Source organism: Hemicordylus capensis, chromosome 8, assembly GCF_027244095.1.
Source record: "Hemicordylus capensis ecotype Gifberg chromosome 8, rHemCap1.1.pri, whole genome shotgun sequence".
Classification (NCBI taxonomy): domain Eukaryota; kingdom Metazoa; phylum Chordata; class Lepidosauria; order Squamata; family Cordylidae; genus Hemicordylus; species Hemicordylus capensis.
In genome coordinates, this window is record NC_069664.1 from 10,911,915 (window position 1) to 10,935,679 (window position 23,765).

At 48.6% G+C, this 23,765-nt stretch overlaps 1 protein-coding gene across 1 annotated transcript in view; it reads left to right on the forward strand.

The window, feature by feature from the left end:
- Positions 1 to 3,957: 3,957 nt before the first annotated feature.
- PLAT (plasminogen activator, tissue type) overlaps positions 3,958 to 23,765 on the forward strand; it is a 35,440-nt gene continuing 15,632 nt past the window's right edge. The window contains exons 1-4 of the mRNA XM_053270168.1: positions 3,958 to 4,097; positions 19,151 to 19,250; positions 21,959 to 22,007; positions 22,122 to 22,253. Coding sequence (XP_053126143.1) covers positions 19,182 to 19,250; positions 21,959 to 22,007; positions 22,122 to 22,253 — 250 coding nt within the window. The 5' untranslated portion in view covers positions 3,958 to 4,097; positions 19,151 to 19,181. The remainder of the gene's footprint in view (positions 4,098 to 19,150; positions 19,251 to 21,958; positions 22,008 to 22,121; positions 22,254 to 23,765) is intronic.

The window sequence follows — 23,765 nt, forward strand, 5'->3', positions numbered from 1 at the left end:
TCAGCCTTACCGGGAGATGCTGGGATCTGAAACTGGGGTCTTTTTCTGCTTGCAAAGCAGGTGCTCTAGCACTGAGCTACGGCCTCCTTTCTGTAGCTTTTGGCCAGTCAAGGAAAGTCTGGGTCAAAAGCAACCTGAAGGCAGATCCTTCTTCAAAGGGTCCCCAGTACTTGGGAATTCGCTTCTTAGAGGCTATACACAGCTCCCTCCCTGCTAAATTTCCAAAGACAAGCAAAACCATTTTGTTTTACTTGGTCTTTGAGAATAAACTTTTCTTTTTTCCCTTTTCAACAAATGCACTGCTGGGGGCAGGAGTGAGTGCTGGCGGGTTCTAGAGGAACTGTGCCATGCAGAAGGTCCCAGGTTCATCTCCAGGTAGGGCTGAGAGAGATTCTTGCCTGAAACCTTGGAGAACCTCTGCCAGTCAGTGGGGACAAAGCTAGATGGCCCAAGGGTCCAACTCAGTAAGCAGCTTCATATGTTCACTGGATGCATCCATAACTCAGTGGTAGAGCATCTGCTTTGCATGCAGAAGACCCCAGAGTCAATCCCTGGTAGCATCTTCAGGTAGCATCCATGGGGCTCTCAATCCCTGTAGCATCTCCAGGTAGCATCGGGTACCAGCTTGGCCTTGGTAGCATCTCCAGGTAGCATCTCCAAGATTCATACCTGAAAGCTTTGAGAGCCACTGAAAGTCAGCGCAGAAAACAGTGAGCTAGATGGACCAATGGTCTGACTCGGGAGAGGAGAGCTAGTCTTGAGGTAGCAAGTATGAATTGTCCCCTTTGCTAAGCAGGGTCTCCCCTGGCTTGCATTTGAATGGGAGACTACATGATTCTGGGCCAGTCACTTCTCTCTCAGCCTAACCTACCTCACAGCATTGTTGTGAGGAGAAATATTACCATGTACACCACTCTGGGCTTCTTGGAGGAAGAGCGGGATATAAAAATGTAATAAATAAAAATAAAAAATAATGTGAACACTGTAAGATATTCCCCTTAAGGGATGGGGCTGGTCTGGAAAGAGCACCTGCAAGTTTGCATGCAGAAGGTTCCAAGTTTCCTCCCTGGCATCTCCAAGATAGGGCTGAAAGGGCTTCCTGCCCGCAACCTTGGAGAAGCTGCTGCCAGTCTGTGCAGACGATACTGAGCTAGATGGACCAAGGGTCTGACATGTTATATGGCAGCGTCTTGTGTTTTTATGTAAAGCAGCTTCCCATGCTCCTATTGGCTTTGGCCAACCAACATGCTCCACTTTACCAAAAAAAAAAAGACTTTATCTGGTGACTTTTGCTGAAGAGAGACAATAGTTTAAGGAGAGTGAAAGGTAGTTGGAGAGAAGTGTTGCATAACACATAATATTCTTTTAGTCCCACAGTTGCGCTCTGCAGAAACAACACAAAAGTATGGTAAATTCTTGTTTACCAGAGGCATACATTACACAATGTGCTAAGTGGTCTTTTGTCTGCCCCACACTTAAGTCTGGAGACAGACAACAATGCTTTTAAGAGAGGATTGGGAGTGGTTTCAAAGAGGCTTAACTGCTTAACTTCTCCTGGTGGACAAGTCTATTTCTTTTGTCTCACTGTTGCCCAATATTGAAATTATACAAAAATGTGGGACAGAATAAGGACTACTTGACATATTGAAACATATTCCCATGACAAGTGTCTGATGTCCCCATCAGTCAAGAAAGGTGCAGAGCTCATGGGGGTGTTATTTCCTTGTTATGGCTTCTTAGCATTTATGCAATGCTGGTTGTCTCAATAAGTGTCTCTGTGCCAAGAACAAGAAATGGAAAATAGGAAGCTGCCATATACTGAGTCAGACCCTTGGTCCATCTAGCTCACTATTGTCTGCACAGACTGGCAACGGCTACTCACAGGAACATAGGAAGCTGCCATAGACTGAGTCAGACCCTTGGTCTATCTAGCTCAGTAGAAGCCAGGGAGGGAACTTGGAACCTTCTGCTCTTCCCAGAGCGACTCCATCTCCTGAGGGGAATATCTCACTGTGTTCACACTTCTAGTCTCCCATTCATATGCAACCTGGGCGGACCCTGCTTAGCTAAAGGGACAAGTCATGCTTGCTACCACCAGACCAGCTCTCCAATCCAAGGTTGCAGACAGGAGTCTCTTTTGTCTCAGCCCTATCTTGGAGATGATGCCAGGGAGGGAACTTGCAACCTTCTGATGCTCTTCCCAGAGCGGCCGTATCCCCTAAGGAGAATATCTTACAGTCCTCACACATGTAGTCTCCCATTCAGATGCAAACCATGGCAGACCCTGCTTAGCAAAGGGGAGAAGTCATGCTTGCTACCACCAGACCAGCTCTTCTCCCTACACAGCCTTCAGTGTATGTAGTTGCTTTATAGTGGGTGAGGACCGAGAGAGACTTGTAGGTCAAATCTTAAGCTCAGTTCAGGACAAACATGCTAAAGAAAAAGACCTGTTGGTTATTGGCCAGCTCTAACTTTCATGCCATATCTTGAACTTCTTTTTTATTTTATTTTTTATTTTTGCAGAGCTGCAAAAACTATCCATGCTTATGTTTTGGAGAATAGTGCTGTAAATTGTAAAAGAGATTTGCTAATCTGCTACTACTACTACTATTATTACTACTACTGATATTTATATCCCACTCTTCAACCAAAGTTCTGAAAGCGGTTTACATAGAAAAATACATGATAAATAAAGAACATCATCTGTTTCTGTCTTGGGGAAACCTATTTTAGACAACACCAAGGAATTAAAAATAATTATTATTTATCGGATTTCTATACCACTCTTCCAAAAATGGCTCAGGGCAGTTTACACAGAGAAATAACAAACAAATAAACAAACAAATAAGATGGCTCCCTGTCCCCAAAGGGCTCATAATCGAAAAAGAAAAATAAGGTTGACACCAGCAACAGCCACTGGAGGGATGCTCTGCTGGGGTTGGATAGGGCCAGTTGCTCTCCCCCTGCTAAATATAAGAACATCACCATTTTAAAAAGGTGTCACTTTGCTCAGTTAGCAGGGGTTATCTGTTTTCTTTCTTCAGGGGTAATTTGTCTTCTTCTTCTTCTTCTTCTTCTTCTTCTTCTTCTTCTTCTTCTTCTTCTTTTTCAATTGTTTATATAACCTGTATTTTGCAAAGGCTTTTAATAATACACAATAAAGCTTTGATTGATTGGTGCTGAGTGAGACCATTGGGCCACCTGGCCAGTGAGGGACTCCAGGGTCCCAGCCAAGGGTCTCTCCCAGCCCTGCTGCCTGAACTCTAGTACTGAAACATCGGAAGCTGCCTTCCACTGAGTTAGACCCCTGGTCGTTCTTGCATTTGGATGGGAGACTACATGTCAGCACTGCAAGATATCCCCCTTAGGGACCACAGCTCTGTAGTAGAGCATCTGCTTTGCATGCAAAAGGGCTCAGCTTCAGTCCCTGGCACTGGCAGCATCTCCAGGAAAGGCTGCGGAAGACTCCTGCCTGTAACTTTGGAGAGCTGCTGCCAGTCAGTGTAGACAATGCTGAGCTCGAGGGACCAAGGGTCTGACTCAGTATGAGGCAGTCTCCTACGTTCCTGAGTAGCAAGAGAAATCTGCGACCCATGATGCCCCCCTTGCCTGGCTTCATGGTAAGACTGCCTTCTTGGGGTGGGCTGGAAAGAGAGGCGGGGGGGGGACACACGGATCTCTCTCTGCCCAATTCCTGTGGGTTCTCTGAAACTGGCACAAGAAGAGTCAGAGGTGGCTGGGCTGACCCCCACCAGGAGGATTCCCTCCTCTGTTTCATTTCTTGCACCCCATTCTGCCTAATTGCCTTACAACCTCCTGCCCACCTTTCCGCTCACGGTTGTCATCATGGTGATGACATCATCACCGTGACATCACCCCCGCTACAGCCTCCTCTTCACGCACAGGGGACTGTTTCTGGCTCCGCCCCTCCCCGGACAGGCCCCGCCCCCTCGGCTGCAGGGCGTTTAAGCGGCGAAGCCGGCCGGCGGTGCTGCTGAGCTGACCATCGATCCCGACGGGAGCGCTGCAGCCCTTTGGCCAGAAGAGCATCCTGCCGCCGCTTGGGAGGGAGGACCAGCCAGGCGCAAAGCGGGAAGGTAGGAGCCGCTCGCCGCCGGTGCTGCGGGGCAGGCAGAAGGAGGGCTGCTCCTGGGGGCCACCTTGCTGAGTCCCCCCCGCTGCTTGACCATCGCAGGCGGGGAGACGGTCGGAGAGGGTCTGCCCGTGCTGTGCCCTGCCGTTTGGGAGGGAAGCCGGCGGCGTGGAGTCCGGTGTGATTCGGCTGCGAGGTCCGGATTGTGGGGCTGAAAGCCGAGCTCCTGAGCTGGGCGTGTGCTCAGAGAGGCGCCCCCCCTGCCAGCCCTTGGCTCCAGGTGTGCGTGTCCCCCAGTCTAGGTGCACCTTGGTAATTTGGGAGTCCGGACCTAAAGACCCTTGGAGCCTCCCGCCCCCCCCCCCCCCGCCCGCCAATTAAGCATCATCATGCCTGGCCAGGTGACCACGCCACCCGGGACAGACTAAAGGGGATTTGCCCCCACCCCCGGGGCTGTGGAGGTCCTGGACTTTGGCCCCGAAGTCCGGTGGTAAGAGCGCCTCTCTGGTGTCTGTTGTCCCCTGCTGGCCCTTAGCCACAGCCTACCATGCGGCTCCAGTTAGTAGACCTTTGGGCTTCTCGTGAAACAAAGAAAGTCGATCCTGCCGACCAGAAGTCTTTCTGCAGGAACGGTGGTTGTGCCTTTCCTTAGGTCATTTGTAAGCAGAAAGGGGTACCTGGTGTGTGTGTGTGTCCCCTGAAACTGAGCACTCTAATACTCAGTCCTAATGTCAGATGAGGGCCATCTAGGTGTGTAGATGCTACAGAATGTACTCTGCCTGTGCTCAGAGGCACTGCTGCTTTGTTCCAGGACTGAACCTTATTGCTACTGAGAAAGCAGGACACAGCAGGCTTTACCTTGAGTTTAGGGGGAGGGTGGCTTTACTGTGCACTCAGTTGTCCCCCCCCCAAAAAAAAATCTGAAACAAATAGTAGAATTTTTTTTACCCCCCCCCCAGTATAAATTGGGCTACATTCTAATGTGCAGTGAAAAACCCATATTGTGTTTGAAGTGCTCCCTGATAATTTGCAGGGACTTCGGGGTAAATCTGGCTGATATGCCCTACATTCTGGACCGGAGGAGATGTGAGTTAAAGGGCTTTAAAAGCCCCATGTGAAAAACTTCAGAAGCTGAGTGTTCTTGGGGGGTCCTGTCGGAGATTAAACTCTGTAGGTGAGGAAAGGGGCAGAGGAGGGGTGCGTTGGGTCCCGATCCTATGCCTAGGAAGGGAGCAAAACAACCAAGTCAGCCCCTTCTCACTCCAGCTTTTGGCCTTGCCCTGCATTGACCACCCACTTATATGGGGTACCCCCAGGGGTTTTCAGAGACCTTCCTGCAAATGCTTTTTCAGCCCAGATCTATGCATTGTTTACTCGGGAGTAAGCCCTGTTGAGTTCAGTGGGGCTGACTCCCAAGGAAGTATGTGGCCAGCCCAGGAGGGCTGCGACCTGAATTGTATTCCAAGCCTTACTAATCAGATGCTGCAAAGAAGCTTTTCCACCATTAAGCTGTTGAATCCAGTCACCTTTCCCTCCTTTTGCCACCCACCTTCTGGGAAAACAAGTTGCTGTGCCGGACTTGGGAGAGAGCCTTGTGCTGGGAGGGAGATGGAAGCAAGGGAGTGAAGCATGAGATGCAAAAGTCAAGGGGGAAAGCTTAAAACAATCACTGGCATTGTGCTAAGCAGCACAGGAGGGAGAAAGAAGTGTTGCAGATGAGGCCCTTGGGAAGACTTCCCTCACAAGTGGCATATGAAATGAGGCAGGTTCCCTCGAGCAAGGAGGGCGGGATGAGGCAATTCAAGGCCTCGCAGAGAAAAGGCTAATCTTGGGCATTCTTCGGCGCGGCCCCTTGAGTGCATCTTTGTGTGCGGCCAAGATCAGTTCATGAAAAGGGGAGAAGGAAAGGGAGCCATCTTTTGAGCAAAACAATGTCACTTTTAAAGTTGCGGGAAGTGCAAACAGTAGCGTTTTTGTTCTTGTTTTATAATACCATATCAAAGCACCTGTTGCTTTGCACTTCCATAAGCACAAAGATTGCTTGTTTGCATTTCCCCCTGCAAAGCATCCCTGTATACAGAAGAACAGAATGTTGGGGGAAAGCCTAGTTTCAGCCTCGATAGACTGGCTTTCTGTGTACAGAGAGAACTCAGAATGTGGGTTTCTCTCTCGGCCCCTCAGAAACCCTCCCAGGGACATCTTATTCGTAGGTAATTTTGGAGCCTGGACCTAATGGGCAAACGGAGCCCCTCTTTACAAGATATGCATATACACGCATGTGCGTGCACATGCACACACACGAGATCCAGCTAATTTCTTTTTTGAAGACCCACTTGGATATGTCCATTTAGACATTATGAAAGCACCTGAAGAATAAACAAAGTGTAGCAAGTGGGGTCTCAGAGGACATTTGTTTCCTGCTTTTCCACCAGCCACGTAGTCGTTGGAGCACTTGACATCGACAACATATTATTAAATAAGCAGATAATAAAAATAAATGAATTATGTAGTCATGCTAGCTTGCTATAAGCAAGATTTTTTAAAAAAAATTCCCTTCCACCTTTAGCCCATTCTTATGCTGTTACTTCATTGTGGCCTTGAAACTTATGTCATACCATTATATCCTTCCACATGCACCAGGAATATTGCAATCCCCAAATTTTTATGAAAACCGAGACATTTGCCATCACGGTTTCTGCCAGTTATTTAAATAGCAGTGACACACACAGATTCAGGCCTGCCACTTAAATAAGCCGAATGCGCTACTTACGCCATACTGCGCTCAGGGAAAGGTGGACACTATTTTGGGGTATTTTTTAGAAGAAATTCTGAAGAAGATGCTTCCCACTGATCTGCACATACCACATTTTGCATAGACAGTCCTTCTACTCTCCTCTTCCTCCTTCGCTTCCACCCCTCCTATCTGGAGTATGCCAGCCCCAGCCAAAGCGGGGGAGGGGGGCATGGAAAGAGAAATACAGTGAAGAATAAACTCTTTGGTAGGGATGTGCGTAGTGTAGTGGTTAGAGTGCTGGACTAGGACCGGGGAGACCCGAGTTCGAATCCCCATTCAGCCATGAAATTAGCTGGGTGACTCCGGGCCAGTCACTTCTCTCTCAGCCTCACCTACCTCACAGGGTTGTTGTGAGGAGAAACTTAAGTATGTAGTACACCACTCTTGGAGGAAGAGCGGGATATCAAATGTAGTAGTAGTAATAATAATAATAATTAATAATGAATGTTGCTCTAATTGAGGTTAGTTCAGATCAACCAGGATCAAACCATAGCTTCAGATTCTGGTTTGTTAGTGAACCCCTGTGAGAATAAACCACAATTTGTTGAATTTGGACATAACAGGAACCTGAGGTTTATTCAAAACCACATGTAGAAGCCTTCAGTGTCCTCTTGCACGGGAAGGAGCAGGAGAGGGAAGGAAGGAATGTTCCTCTTACTTTAAAGTTGGAAGGGAGCTTAGAGGTCTTCAGGGGTGCCCAACTGGGGATACTAGTACCCCAGGGGTACTTGAAGGGCTCTCAAGGGGTACTTGGAGTCCTGCGGTCTCCCCAGGCTGCAGCCGCACTATTCGTTCCCCATCTGAGGATTGCTGGCTTGAAACCAACCTGTGCTCAGTGATGTGTCCACTGTAGAAGGGGAGGGAGGAGGGTGAAGCCCCTCCTCCTCTGCTCCGGATTGGCTGGCTATGTGCTAAAACCCAGGAGGGGTTGAAGGGCAGGGCTTCAGCATTCTTGACGGATGACCACCCTCCACTGAAAAGCCTCCAGTGAAGGAGAGCCTATCACATCATGAGGCAGGCTGTTCCACTGTCCATCAGCCCTCATAGTTGGAAAATTACTTCCAATGTCTAGCTTGAAGAGGGAGGAAAGCTAGTCTTGTTGTAGCAAGCATGACTTGTCCCCTTAGCTAAGCAGGGTCTGCCCTGGTTGCATATGAATGGGAGACTAGAAGTGTGAGCCCTGGAAGAGATTCCCCTCAGCAGGGGATGGAGTCTCTGGGAAGAGCAGAAGGTTTCAAGTTCCCTCCCTGGCAGCATCTCTAAGATAAGGCTGGGAGAGATTCCTGCCTGCCACCTTGGAGAAGCCGCTGCCAGTCTGTGAAGACAATACTGAGCTAGATAGACCAATGGTCTGACTCAGTATATGGCAGCTTCCTATGTTCCTAACCCTTCCCCTTAGCCTGACTGACAGGCTTCAAAAAATTTGCATCAGATACTCCCATTGGAAATTAATAGGTCATGTAAACTTATCTCAGTAATTTCAATAAGATTGTTTATGAGTAGCTTAGTGTGGGTGTGAGCCAGTGACTGTAATAGCTTATCTCCCTAACAGTAGCACTTAAATTTGTATTTTAATCCATATATACACTTGCTCACTCTTAAATGTTACAGTTATGAAATGGGCTACTCCAGTCTGGTTTATGTCCAGATTAGGTTACTCACAAGCAGTCTTATTGAGATTAATGGGATAAATTTAATGTCCCAATGACTGCTTAGGAGGAGTAACTTAATCTGGATGTCAGCCAGCAACTCGAGTAGCCAGTCTCATAACTGTAACGTTTAAATTTACGCACTTACACATCCAAAATATTTATTGCGGTGGGTGGGGGGGGTACCTGAGTTGAAAGTTCATGTCATGAGTATTTGACACTGGCTAAAATAGGTTGGAATCTCCTGTATCTAGTTCAATTCCCAGCTCGGTGCAGGGCATGGCTTCAGCATTCTTGATGGATGACCACCCTCCACTGAAAAGCCTCCAGTGAAGGAGAGCCCATCGCATCATGAGGCAGACTGTTCCACTGTCCAACAGCCCTCATAGTTGGGAAATAACTTCCAATGTCTAGCCTGAACCTGTTGTCATTTCAACCCCTCAGTTCTAGTCCTGCGCTTGGGAGCAACCCCCTCTCCCTCAGCTCCATAAACCTCTTAGGGCTTGACTTCCAGACTCCTCCCTGTCTTCATTGCCCTTCTGTGAATCCTTTCTAGTTTTTCAATGCCCTCCTTAAAATGCAGTGCCCAGAACCAGACTCAGGATCCCATGGTTTGAATAATGGTCTGAACTAGACCCATACGTTGGCACACGGAACTGAGGAGGGCAAGCCAGGTCAGCAAAATGGCCCAGGAGCCTCAGACGGCTTGTCTTTCGCTATCACTGCTGCCCTAGTAACCTAAATCAAGACATGATAAAGAGCAAACTCCGGATCTGGCTTGGGCCGTAATCCCTGATTTGGCGGCTGGCTCTTAGATGATGGCAGTAAAGTTCCCAGATTCCCTGTTCCGCTCGCTGCTGCAGAGGAATGCATCTGCGGTTCTGCTGCAAGCATGAAGGCCGGGGTTACCTCTTAGTCATGCATTCAATAGCCTTTTCAGACAAGACTGCAGTAATGCAAACTTATATCCTCTATGCAGTTGATTTTGTCTGGCAATGTGAAATGCTGGTATCACTCTGCAGAATGCTTCCTCAGGGCGTTATTCACACAGCAGCCTTTACCATGAGTTTACTGCGAGGCTTTACTACAAACTCAAAGTTGTCCCAAGAAAATCAATGCAAAAGTGATCCCCCCCCCCCACAAACCCTGGGTATACATTGGGCTAAACTCCAACCTGCAGTGAAAAACCCAAACTGTGTGTGAAGTGCTCACAGGCACTTTGGGGCCAATCGGGTAAATCTACCTGATATGTGAACGCACACCCTTCATTCTGGAGGAGAAGTGAGCTGAAAACCCTGTGTGAAAAACACTCCGAACAGAGAAACACCCAGGGAAGCCACTGAGGAGGTTTCATTTCCTCTGGATGAGAGAGTGCTGGACATGTAGTGTCTATCGTGATATCAGTTTACTGACAAAAACATTAAAAGTGCTGTCATTGATCTTGCATCAGAATTGCAGACAGTAACTGGGTGGATATGCCCCTGATCCTGTCTAGCTAACTGCTAACTCCTCCAGCTGGAAACTTTTCACTCTTTCTGCTTCTGTCTGTTCCATTGTCTAACCTGCTTCTGTCTAGGTTTGTCCTCACAATGCTGAGAAGCCCTGCCTTACAGCAATGCATTATGTACCTGAACCCCTGCTCACTTGGCAAAGAGGCACCTTTTAACGTGGTGGTGATTCTCTTTATTGAGCAGGGGGAGAGTAACTGGCCCTCTCCACCCCCAGCACAGGACCTCCAGTGACTCTTGCTGGTGTCTGTCTTATGTTTCTTTTTAGATTGTGAGCCCTTTGCGGACAGGGAGCCATCTTATTTATTTATTATTTCTCTGAATCAACAAATTAAAAGTCAAAAGCAGGGATATCTAACAATAAATATAAAACAATTGGGTGAATACACAACATTCATACACAGACACAATCATGTAATCAATATGAAAAAAAACTATCAAATTCAGAGCAGTCAAAACAATAGCAGCACTTTAACAATACATCCATAACAGCTCAAAATAAACTGAAGCAGCCCAGATGTAAACATTAGATGAGCTCATACAAGGGCCCAATTGTTAATGGCACAGTGGGAAATGACTTGACTAGCAAGCCAGAAGGTGCCGGTTCAAATCCCCACTAGTATGTTTCCCAGACTATGGGAAACGCCTATGTTGGGCAGCAGCGATATAGGAAGCTGCTGAAAGGCATCATCTCATACTGCGTGGGAGGAGGCAACGGTCAACCCCTCCTGTCTTCTACTCAAGACCACCACAGGGCTCTATGGGCACCAGGAGTCGACCCCACAACTTTACCTTACCATTCAAGATTGAAAGAATATAATAGCAGTTATCTGCAAGATGCACTCAAGATCTGCTTTCTAGATACTGTGTCTATATATATATTTCTCTCAAGGCCTACCCATCGCTAATCCCATGCGTGGCAGCTCTCTCGAGGTTTTGCGAGGGGGAGAGGGAGGTGAGTGGCCAGTGAGAGAAAGTGGTGGCCAGGCTGGCTGCCGGGTGGGGTCAGGAAGTGGTGGCCACTCCATCCATCCGGGGGAGAACAAACTGGGTCTCAAGGTGGGTGGGGAGAATGGCTGAAGGGAAGCGGGTGGGGGGGGGGGGAGAGACAGGGAGAAAAACAAGGACCTGCGTTTGGGGTGTGTGTGTGTAATGTATAATAGTAGGGATGTGCAATGGTTCGGTGGCAGTGGAGAGTGGGGTTACCTTTAATGAGCAGGGAGAGTGCCCCTACCCCCCCTGCATTTTCTCCACTGATGCTGCTGCCAAAACCGCTGGTGTGGGGCTGCTGTGTACCCCCTGGCAGCCCTGGTCAGCGTCAAACCGGAAGTGCCTGACGCACACAAACAGTTTGATGCTGACCGGGGCTGCACGGAGGTACACAGCAGCTCCATGCCTGTGGTTTTGGAGGCAGCGATGGCAGGGGAAATACAGCCAGGAGAGGGGTAAAGGGACCCTCCCTGCTCCTTAAGGGTAACCCCCCCGCCACAGCTCTGAACCAGTTCGGCGGTCTGGAAAAGGACTGCCGAACCGGTTCGTGCACATCCCTAGTGAATAGCCTTATCATAGAGGGCTGTTAATAATTCAGTTCCAAATCCACTCATGTTCCACACATCTCCATGAGAATAGAATGTGGGGTAGACGAGAACAGAGTATTTTTGGACATTGGGTAGTTTTGTGTGTTTGTGTTTCACCTCCACAGCTTGTTTTCCTACAATAGTAGCTGATTTCCTTCTCATGTGAATTGGTCTGTGCGTTGAAAAGGAGCCACTCTTTATCCCTCTAACAATAACGTAAATTCCCCAATGTCCTCTGGCGCCATGGCGGGATGGCAGCGGCCCACTGTTTGTTCTCCTGAACTCCAGACCAGGAACGTGTTCTCCCAGAGCTGAGCATTTGCCTGCAGCCTATTTGTGAATGTCTCCAAGAGCTTCCAGTTTCCATAAAAACCTGGCCAAGTAGCAGCCCGGAGGCAGTAACCGTACTAAGAGCATGGCCTGCATTCATGCTTACCTGTGTGGCACTCTCATGCAAATGTTTTTCCCCACTTTAGTACCAGCTAATACTTTGATCACACAGCCACACTTGGCTACAAAAACTCAGCGCAGCGGCCAACTTCGGCAGGCCGAGAGTTCTTGCTGTTGTAGCAGAAATGAAAGCCAGCTTGCTTGGGCATTACCCAGTCTTCATTGAGCTTTTGCAGAAGGAGCTTGTTGTGGCGTGACGTGAGATACGGCTTGCTTGCAGGCACAAGGTCCCCAACTTCAGTCTGGAGGAAGGCCCCTGCCTGGGTCCTGGAGAGCTGCTGCCAGTCAGAGTAGACAGGACTAGAATGGGCGGAGCAGTGGTCAGACTCGCCAGGAGGCAGCTTCACGTGTTCGTAGACAGAACTCAAGATGGAATGTTGCCCGGCAGAGATTTTGTTCTGATAAAATATCCTTGGGGACAACTCGGTCAGCGATGTTGCCATGATCACTGGAAAGGAATTAGGCACTCAAACTGGCTAGTCATGAGTGGATAGCCAGCTCTTGCAATCCAAAACTGGAGAGCGCCTTCTTCTGCATGATCCTCACTGCATGTTGAGGTCATCTGAGGAGGTCCATCTCCAGTTTCCACTGGCACATCTGGTGGCAACTCCGGCGGGTCTTCTCTGTAGCTGCTCCTAGGCTGTGGAATGCATTCCCGGCAAAAATCCGTAATCTGAATTCTTTATTGGCCTTCAAGAGAGCTCTCAAAACCATCGGTTTGGCCTGGCCTTCCAGGGTTTTTAAATGGTTGTAAATGGTTTTAATGGTGTAGCCTGGTTTTTCGGGGTTTTGTTTCAATGTAAACTTCCCTCATCAGACATAGAAACTGGATGGATAAATAAATAAGAATTGAGGAACCAGATCAGTTGTCCTAAAATCTCTAGTGTTTGGATTATAGGAACATAGGAAGCTGTCTTATACTGAATCAGACCATTGGTCCATCTAGTTCAGGCCTGCTCAACTTTGGCCCCCCGGCTGGTTTTGGACTACAACTCCCATAATCCCCAGCCACAATGGCCAATAGTCCGGGATTATGGGAGTTATTGGCCAACATCTTCAGGAGGGCCAAAGGTGAGCAGCCCTGAGATTCTAGCTAAATGTTGTCTGAACTGAGTGGCAGTGGTTACAGGCAGGAGTCTCTCCCAGCCCTACCTGGAGATGCTGCCAGGGATTGAACCTGGGACCTTAGATGCTCTTACAGCCCCCATCCCCTCAGGGGAATCTCTTACAGTGCTCACATGTAGTCTCCCATCCAAATGCAAACCAGGGCAGATGCTGCTTCGCAAAGGGGACAATCCATGCTCCTTGCTACAAGACCAGCAATCCTCCCTGCTCTCTACCGCTTTGTTTTGAGGAGAGAGTCTCCAAACTAGATTCCTAGCCATGTAAACACTGCTGTGTTTTTCACATGTCACAGCCATGTGGCTCCAGTCAGATAGCGCTTATCTCTCTGGACATTCTTGTGGGTAGCTAGGCACCCTGTGAGACCAGGGCGAAGGCTCCAGTGCACAGCTCCCCTCCAGCCTGCAAGCTGCAAAACAGCCTGATCCTTGGATTCTGCCCAGACCCTGAGTTCTTACTCATTCCCTCAGAGACCTCAAGAAGGAGGCTGCTGAAACCCGGCCAGTTCTGGCATCTTGTTGCGTGCAAGTTCAGAGGACGGAATTGTTTCCTTCTCAGCTGTGCCTTGTCTGTCTGTCTCGCAGCTCCATGAAGCAGGCAGATGCTGGCTTTCAATTCACTTGTGGAGCAAGGAACACGATTGCAATTGCACTCGTCTTTCAGCCCCCGGGGATCTGGGCCGTGGGGCAGTTGGTTCCTCTGTAGGGCTAGCCCCTTGTGAGAAACCGCCCCAAACAGCCAGCCCATGGGATCTGTGTCGGATCAATTCCAAGGGTAACCAACTCTGGCACGTTGCCACTTTTCCAAGATCGACCTGATCTTGCATATACTCTCTGGCAAGAGAACTTCCCTTACCAGAAGGTTGTATTTTTACAAAACTACTTATCTTACTATAGACCAGGCATCCCCAAACTGCGGCCCTCCAGATGTTGCTGAACTACAACTCCCAGCATCCCTAGACACAATTTTTTGTGGCTGGGAATGCTGGAAGTTGTAGTTCAGCAACATCTGGAGGGCCGCAGTTTGGGGATGCCTGCTATAGACAGTTGTTATACACTGCCCAGAGCCTTTGGATGGGGCGGTTTATAAATGTAACAAATAAAATAACAGAATCATGCAAAATACCCTGATAACAGAATTGGGAGTGATGTCCAGAAATTCTGATTAACCCCTGCTAATGGCACAGCGGGAAATGACTTGACTAGCAAGCCATAGGTTGCCGGTTCAGATTCCCGCTGGTATGTTTCTCAGACTATGGGAAACACCTATATCAGGCAGCAGCTATATAGGAAGATGCTGAAAGGCATCATCTCATACTGTGCAGGAGGAGGCAATGGTCAACCCCTCCTGAATTCTACCAAAGACAACCACAGGGCTTTGGATGCCAGGAGTCGACACCGACTCAAGGGCACACTTTAACTGAGCAAAGGGGCACTTTTTGGAGTGGAGGCTCTCTTATATCGGGCGTTCCGAACCTGCAGTACTCCAGACGTTGCTAAACTACAACTCCCATCACCCCCAGCTACAACTTATTGTGGGTGTGGCTGATGGGAGCTATAGTTCAGCAACATCTGGAGTACATCAGGTTGGGAGCCCCTGTCTTACATTTAGCAGGGGGAGAGCAACTGGCCCTATCCAGCCCCAGCACAGCATCCCTCCAGTGGCGCCTGCTGGTGTTTACCAAGTGTTTCTCTTTAGGTTGTGAACCCTTTGGGGACAGGGGATCCTCCTGCTTATTATTTTTCCATGTAAACTGCTTTGGGAGCCTTTGTTCAAAAGCATTGTATTAGTATTAGCAGTATATACAATATGAACCTGAACATTTGCTTATGGCCATTGCAAAAGGAGTGACACGCTTGATTCCCTTGGATTGAATTGCCCACCAGTCCTGCATATCCTGAAGATCTTGCAGCTCAGTTCTCAAAGTGAGACTCCACAGCTGCTGCTGCTGCCTCTTCTCTGCAACTTACTTGACCCACTGACTCATACAGAAACGATCTCCTTTGAACCGGAGCGAACGGTAATAGCAGAGCTCTGGAAGTGTTTATTTTGCTGAATAGCCAGACTTCAAGAATTAAATCTTCTTCCCCCTCCTTGATTAATATCTCCTTTGTATGAATCATTTTAAGCTGCAGCACACACGCAGGGACTGGAAGAGAAAGATAAACCCCTGCCTCTTGATAGCAGTGTGACAGGCAGAAATACAGCCGGTAAAGCATGCAGTGAAGGGGGGTAGTGCTGGGTTCAAATCCTATCCAACAATTACTTATTACACATCTGTATGCCGCCTTCCCTCCCAGTGTTCACGGGCTAGATGCATTCATGCTTTCTGCTGCCCAATTTGATCTTTTCAATACCCCTGCAGGGTAGATTATAGCGAGTGCCTGGCCCATGGTCAGCCACTGCGCTTCATGGCTGAGTGGAGATTTGAACCCAGCTCTCACTGCTTCAATATTCTAACCCAGGAATTCCTCAACCTGGGTCCCCCAGATATTGTTGAGATACAAATTGCATCATCTCCTTGATGATGGGAGTTGCAGAAGAGCTGGTCTTGCAGTAAAAGGTAAAGTTGTGCCCTTGAGTTGGTGTCGACTCCTGGCGCCCACAGAGCCCTGTGGTTGTCTTTGGTAGAATGCAGGAGGGGTTTACCATTGCTTCTTCCCGCACAGTATGAGATGATGCCTTTCAGCATCTTTCCTATATTGCTGCTGCCCAATACAGGTGTTTCCCATAGTCTGGAAACATACTAGTGGGGATTCGAACTGGCAACCTCGGGCTTGTGGTAAAGGTAAAGTGTGCTGTCGAGTCGGTGTCGACTCCTGGCGACCACAGAGCCCTGTGGTTTTCTTTGGTAGAATACAGGCGGGGTTGATCATTGCCATCTCCCACGCAGAATGAGTTCCAAGCATGAATTGTCCCTTTTGCTAAGCGAGTGTTGTCCTGGCATGCAATTGAATGGGTGGCTACATGTGAGCAGTGTGAAATAGTGGACGGGGCTGTAGCTCAGTGGTGGAGCATCTGCTTGCACACAGAAGGTTCAATCCCTGGCAGCAGCTCCACAGAAGGCTGGGAGAGACTCCTGCCCGAAACCTTGGAGAGCTACTGCCAGTCAGAGTAGATAATACTGAGCTAGATGGACCAAGGGTCTGACCCGGTATCAGGCAGCTTCCTACATTCCTAACCACTGCACCGCATTTATCCTTGCAGTGAAACTTGGTAGATGGCCTTGGTGAGCCTCTTCCATGCCACAGTTTAACCTACCTCACAGGGTTGTTGTGCCAATAAGAGAGAGATGTGCATGTGCCTTAGGCTGGTGTACCACTGGCTTGTTCACACGCAGGCGAGGTTCAGCGTCAACTGTTCGCAGCCGTGTTGCTCTCTTCTGTCTTTAACTAAAAGCGCCAATGCTTTTAAATCTCACCTCCCTGGAAGGGATGGATCCAGCAGGCGGAGAAGTGTGTGCAGTTGGAGGCAGGGACTGAGGCGGATGGGGTGTTGCTACTTTCTCATCTGAGAGGAAAAAGATGCCCCTCGTTGGCATCGGAGGCGTGCTGGAGGATGTGAAATGGTTAACTTGGAGGCCTCCTCCGAGCCGGCCTTTGTTTAATCCCCACTCTCTCTCTCCCCTTCTGTCTTCCTCTGCTTTCTTGGTTTCTGGCAAAGTGACTAATGCCTTGGTCATGCTCTCCTCCTCCTAGCAGCAACTGCCCTCATCAGCTTCTGATGGAAGACTGAATTCCTGACTCTGAGGGTGAAAGGACAAAGGTCTCTCCAGTCGTTGGCTTGGCATTTAAGGATCCCTGGTCGGAAGTGCGGGCAGGTCTGTGTGCCTGGCCACCCTTTCCTTGAGTCGGCACATAAGCCAGCTGGAACGGCCAGTACCACCCCTGGGGGACAGATGCTCACGGTGACGTCTGACAATGTCTGCACCAGTGTTCTCTCTATTGGGGATTCCCAGATGTTCTTGACTACAACTCCCAGAATCCCCGGCCAAAGGCCACTGCAGCTGGGGAGGCTGGGAGTTGTAGTGAAAAACATCTGGGAATCTCTGTGAGAGGGAACAGTGGTCTGCACCCAAATGGGTGATCGCGTTGCAAGCTCTCAGGGTGGTGATGTGCATGGCCAGCAGGCCTTCAGCGGCCAACTTCTGTTTTAAAGGCTTCTAAAAGTGGCTGAATGAATTTGCGCATGGAGGATTCTCTTGCAGTTGCACTGCATCATGGGCACTGCAGGATACAAGGCAGAGCTCTATTTCCGTAATCCTATCTTATGGATGCATGTGCAGAATCTGGTCTTTACCTTTCACCTATCTCTAACTGCAAGTTGTATGTTTGCATGTTGAAATGGTTCAGCATTTTTGGGAGGGAGAAGTTGCATAAGAGGACCTCTCGCACAGGGACTGGCAAACCTGTTCCCTCCAGCTGTTATTGAACTACAACAACTCCCATCATCCCCAGCCACAATAATTGTGGGTGGGCCTCATTTGCCCAGCTCTGCTCTAGCATATTTTGTGTAAGGATTTCTCAAATTTGGATCCCCAGATGATGCTGGACCAGAACTCTAACCATTGTGGCTGGGGGATGATGGGAGTTGTAGTCTGGGGAATGTGGCTGGGGGATGATGGGAGTTGTAGTCCAACAACATCTGGGGACCCAAGTTTGAGAACCTCTGTTTTAGCTGAAAACATGTATCCTTGCCCCTGCAAAATACTGATGTTTCAGGAATGTTGCTTTCTGCTGTAGTCAAGATGCAGGCGATAGATTTGTCTCCTTCTCATAGCCGAATTTAGTTGGCACCTCTTGGTGAACTCATTGGTCACTCTCAGCAAGGTAAAGGTGCCCTGGAGATCTCAACGTTCTCCAGGATTCACTTGCATTCGCTCATGATTCACTTGCATCAATGGGCCAACATACGCAAATGAGCACTCCCTAGAGGTTTTTAAGATCGACAGCTCCCCTACAACCGAGGTGTTCAAATTCTGACTCTGCGGTTTTATAGGCTCAAGGAAAATCTTGGTTTAAAAACAAATGTATACAAAATGCAAATCAAGCAAATCAAGGAAAATCTTGGTTTAAAAACAAATGTATACAAAATGAAAATCAAGCATAACAAATGTATACAAAATGAAAATCAAGCAATGCAACTTCATCTCTATTCCACACAATTCAGAGGAAGTAAAATAGCCCGTCTTTGCATCTGGGAGATGCTTGGGCGTTGCTGAATTTTTGAAGAAGGGAGTTTTTGCCATTTTTAAGCCCAGAAACTTGTAGTGACCTTTCTGGTTGGGGTGGTGATTGGAGAGAGAAGAACCAAGGACAAGGAACGGGGTAGAGAAATCCATCCAGGGAAGGTCAGGTCATTTGGCTTCTATTGCAATGAGGAGCTCTTTCCCTGGCTGCAGGGAGCAGAATGACATACAGATGGCCAGAGAGTCCAAATTCAAGAGTAGCCAAGAGAGCCTGCATGGGTCTGACTCCTGGAGGCCCCTTCGAGACCCCGGGAGGCTGTTTTGGCTGGGGAAGTGAGTCAAGGCGAAAAAGCACCAGTGACCGAGACAACTGGAGTGCCAGACCGCAGCTGAGATCCCCAGGCCAAGTAACCTACTTTCATCAGCCAGCCAAAGGGAGCGACCAGGGTGGAAACTGCATGCCTGGGGCGACTCCAGACGGGGTTAAATTATTTCAGCAGATGAGCTGGTCTGAAATCCCTCCGTAAACATCTCTGGGCTGCAGCTGCTGTTCTGCCGTTGGACTCATGAACCGGCAAATCCGCTCCCCGCCATCTGTTGCTGGCTGGAGTTGGCAAAAGCCTTGAGGATGGGTGTGTGTGTGTGTGTGTGTGTGTGTGCGCGCACACACGGGGGTGGGTGGGAGTGGCCCGTGCTCCCGTGTGCAGATCTGCGATGATTGTCTCGGATCTTCATTAGTTGTCCTCCTCTCCCTTTCCCCCCTTTGCAGATCCTTGATTGCTGGAAGGGGAGACGTTAAAATGAGTCTGGGACGAGGCTTCTTCCCACTCCTGCTGCTGTTCGGAATGATTTCCACTTTTCCATGCCAGGTAGGAAGTTGGGCAGTCCGCATGCTTGCTTTGGTGTCTCTGTCCTCTTGCCTGTGGTCTTGGCGTATTAAAAGGAAAGTGGTGGTTGTATTATACAGCTGTTTTCCCCGCAAAAACATTGGCTGAAATGAGAAGTTTTTTGCCTGGTTAGCCCATGTTACCTAGGAAGCTGCCATATACAGAGTCAGACCATTGTTCCATCTGGCTCAGTCTTGTCTACACTGACTAGCAGCAGCTTTCCAGGGTTTCAGGCAGGAGCCTTTCCTAGCCCTACCTGGAGATGCTGCCAGGGGGTGAGCCTGGGACCTTCTGTGTGTCAGCAGATGCTCTGCCACTGAGCTACAGTCCCATCCCCTAAGTGGAATAATGCATCTTCTAGTGCTCACATGTGGTCACCCATCCAAATGCAAACCAAGGCAGACCCTGCTTAGCAAAGGGGACAATTCATGCTTGCTGCTGCCGGACCAGCTGTCCTCCCCACATAGGATAATTAGATGCACAATGTTTATTGATGCATATAGTTAGAAACAGGTTTTTCAAACTATAAAAAGTAAAGTGTGCCATCAAGTTGAAAATCACCCAGAGAAGTGAGTTTTGGGTGGCATAAAAATATGTTAAATAAATAGAATGAGTCAATTTCAACTCCTAGCACCCACAGAGCCTATGGTTTTCTTTGGTAGGAGGGATTTACCATTGCCTCCTCCCGTACAGTATGAAAGGACGCTTTTCAGCATCTTCCTGTATTGTTGCTGCCCAATATAGTACCAGCGGGGATTCAAACTGGCAACCTTCTGCTTGTTAGTCAAGCATTTCCCCACTGCGCCACTTAAGGTGGTCTTTTTTTCAAACTGTAAGCAGGTGGAAATGGACATAAGAACATAAAAACAGCCCTGCTGGATCAGGCCCAAGAAGGCCCATCTAGTCCAGCACCCTGTTTCGCACAGTGGCCCACCAGATGCCGCTGGAAGCCACAGGCAGGAGTTGAGGGCATGCCCTCTCTCCTGCTGTTACTCCCCTGCAACTGGTACTCAGAGGCATCCTGCCTTGGAGGCTGGAGGTGGCCCAAAGCCCTCTGACTAGTAGCCGTTGATAGACCTCTCCTCCATGAAGTTAGGAGGACCTCTTCAGAAGGGCGTTGGGTTGCCTCTTTGGTCTTGATTTGTGGCCTTTTGATGGGTTTAATTTTGACTATTTAGAATCCTCCTCATGAACTGTTGAGGTAGGTGAGGATATCCCTGACCCTGACACAGCATCCAAGACATTCGAAAGGAAGTGAAACGGGGGTGACATTTTGCAAGAACGAGACACATGTCTTTCACTTGTATCTCTAGTTCCTCCAAGGGAGTGACTGTGTGTCAGGTCCCTACAGAGTCGGGTCTGAAAGTGATTTTTGGAAAGCAATTATGCGGTCCGGATCAGGCCAGAGTTAAGGTCCAGAGCAGTAAATGAAAGTAAGGGTGCTGGAGACAGGTGTGGAACATAGGAAGCTGCCTTATACCGAGCCAGACCACTGGTCCATCTAGCTCAGGACTGACTGGCAGAAGCTCTCCAAGGTTTCGAGGACGAGTCTTTCTCAGCCCTGCCTCGGATTCAACCCGAGACCTTCTCCGTGCAAACAAGCAGATGCTCTGCCACTGAGCTATAGCCCCATCCCCTAAAGCAGGGGTGGAGAAACCTGGCCCTCCAGCTGTTGTTGAACTACAATTCCCATCATCCCCAGGCACAATAAATAGCTGGAGGGCTAAGATTACCCACCCCTGCCCTCATGGGAATATCTTACAGCAGACAGTGCTCACGTGTAGTCACCCATCCAAATGCAATCCAGGGTGGACCCTGCCTAGCAGAGGCAACTCTCCTCCTGTGTAGTCAAGGTCACTCAATCGGGTTCCAAGGAATGGGGAGAGTTGTATGGCAAATTGCACAGAGTGAGACATGGAGCCCAAAGTAGCAGTTATATAGGGTAAGCCAGAGCTCTGATTCCACAGATCACTTGGTTTGAGTGGCTTAATGAGCTGCAGTACCCTTTCTGGCCATAATCTGGATGGTGCTGCAGAGCAGTAAAGACCAAATCAACTGTTCCTTCATCCTGGCCTGACAGCTGTCTTAAGGCCTCTCTCCCTGCTCAATATAACCCTAGGAGCTTGGAGAATAAGGCTACTGGGTCTGGCTTCCAGAACTCCTTTTAAAGACTCCTTTAAGTGTGTGTGTGTGTGTGTATGTGTGTATGTGTATGTGTATGTGTGTATATATCTATATATATCTATATCTATCTATCTATCTATCTATCTATCTATCTATCTATCTATCTATCTATCTATCTATAGATAGTGTGTGTGTGTGTGTGACAAAAGCCCAGTTCAGACCTTATGCTGCATGTGTGAACAGATGTTTGTACATTCATACATGTTTGTGTGAATGGCTGTACATTTAAATTTTAACATTTAATGTTAAAATTTAATGTTAAACATTTAATGTTAAAAACATTTTCAACAAATGCTTTCTCACATAGAAAAACGAACAAGTGGGCTCCCTGTCCCAAAAGGGCTCGCAGTCTTAACAAGAAACTGAGCAGCCACTGAAGGGATGCTGTCCTGGGGTTGGAGAGGACCAGTTGCTCCCCGCTGGCAACAGCACACTTTTTAAAAGGTCTCTCATGGCTCAGTTAGCAAGCGATTTATTTATGATAGAATTTCTTTCTCGCCCCACAGGACCTTCCCTTGCGCATTCAACGAGGAGTTCGAGGATCCAGACCAAGAGGTAAGGAGCTGAAGCAGGGGACCCACGTCCGTACCCGAGGGAAGGCCTGCATGAAGCAGACCTCTTGGCAGTCTGAGATGAGCCCTTTCCCTCAAGCTTCTCTCTTGCTTGCAGGCATGTGCACAGATCCATCAACCCGCCGGGTTTACCAGTCGAGGGAGACCTGGCTACGCTGGTCAAACAACCGAGTTGAATACTGTCGGTGCGAGAGCGGCCGCAGCCACTGCCACGCAGTGCCTGTCCAAAGTAGGTACTGAGTGGCACTGGTCTGGCTTTCTCTTTCTCAATTCCTGGTTGAAATGATTCTCAGTGGTGTCTTTCTACCGTTATTTTTATCTGCGGTGTAACCTTTATTAATGTTCTTGATGAATGGAAGGGTTCCCGAGCTTGAGTTCCCAGAAGTGTTTTGACTACAACTCCCATCATCTCTTGCCACCATTGTGGGATGATGGGAGTTGTAGTCCAACCACATCTGGGAACCCAAGCTCGGGAACCCCTGGTTTGATAAACTGTGAGCCACTTGGAGACGCCTGTCCTAAGGTGGGAATATTACTTTCTTAAAGAGAGCCAGTGTAGTGTAGAGGTTAGAGTGTAAAGACCAGGACTGGGGAGATCTGAGTTCAAATCCCCACTCAGGCATGGAATTGACTGGGTGACCCTAGGCCAGTCACGCCTCTCTCAGCCTAACCTGCCTCACAGGGTTGTTGTTGTGAGGATAAACATGACCATGTACACTGCTCTGAGCTCCTTGGAGGAAGTGCGGGATATACATGTAAGAATAAATAAATAAATAAAAATAAACCTCAGAATAAATGTGAGACAATCCAGTTGGATTGTAACAAGGTGGATGGGGCATTGGGGACAGAAACTGTCATGGTTTCCTTCTCCACCCTGAAAATAAACATTTTTCAACACAGCAGGTGTGTCTCTAAACAACTTCCACCCTAATTCTGAATGTCTCCCTGCCTTCAGAGGTCGCTTGTCACGAGTGCATTGGAATCTGAGAGATGGGGGTGCAGCAAAATCAGCCCCCCCACACCCCTGCCCACCTCCAAGATCTGAGCTCAAGTGGGCCAACTTCCTCTGCTCCTCTGCTCCCGTGTTCTGCTTCTCAGCTGCCACCCAGCCCTTATCAGTCAGCCGGTTTTGTTATATAGCCACAGCCATAACAAAGATGTATCACTCCATGCTAGGGATCAGTTCCATGCTAGGTATCATTAGGAAGGGGATTGAAAATCAAACTGCTAATATTATAATGCACTTATACAAAACTATGGTGCGACCACACTTTGAGTACTGCGTACAATTCTGGTCACCACATCTTAAAAAGGACATTGTAGAACTGGAAAAGGTGCAGAAGAAGGCAACCAAGATGATCAGGGGCCTAGAGCACCTTTCTTATGAGGCAAGACTACAACACCTGGGGCTTTTTAGTTTAGAAAAAAGATGACTGCAGGGAGACATGATAGAGGTCTATAAAATCATGCATGGTATGGAGAAAGTGGAGAGAGAGAAATTCTTTTCCCTCTCACATAACACTAGAACCAGGGGTCACTCCATGAAATTGATTGCCAGGAAATCTAGGACCAACAAACGGAAATACTTTTCCACACAACACGTGATCCACTTGTGGAACTCTCTGCCACAGGATGTGGTGACAGCCAACAACCTGGATGGCTTTAAGAGGGGTTTGGATGACTTCATGGAGGAGAGGTCTATCAATGGCTACTAGTCGGAGGGCTGTGGGCCACCTCCAGA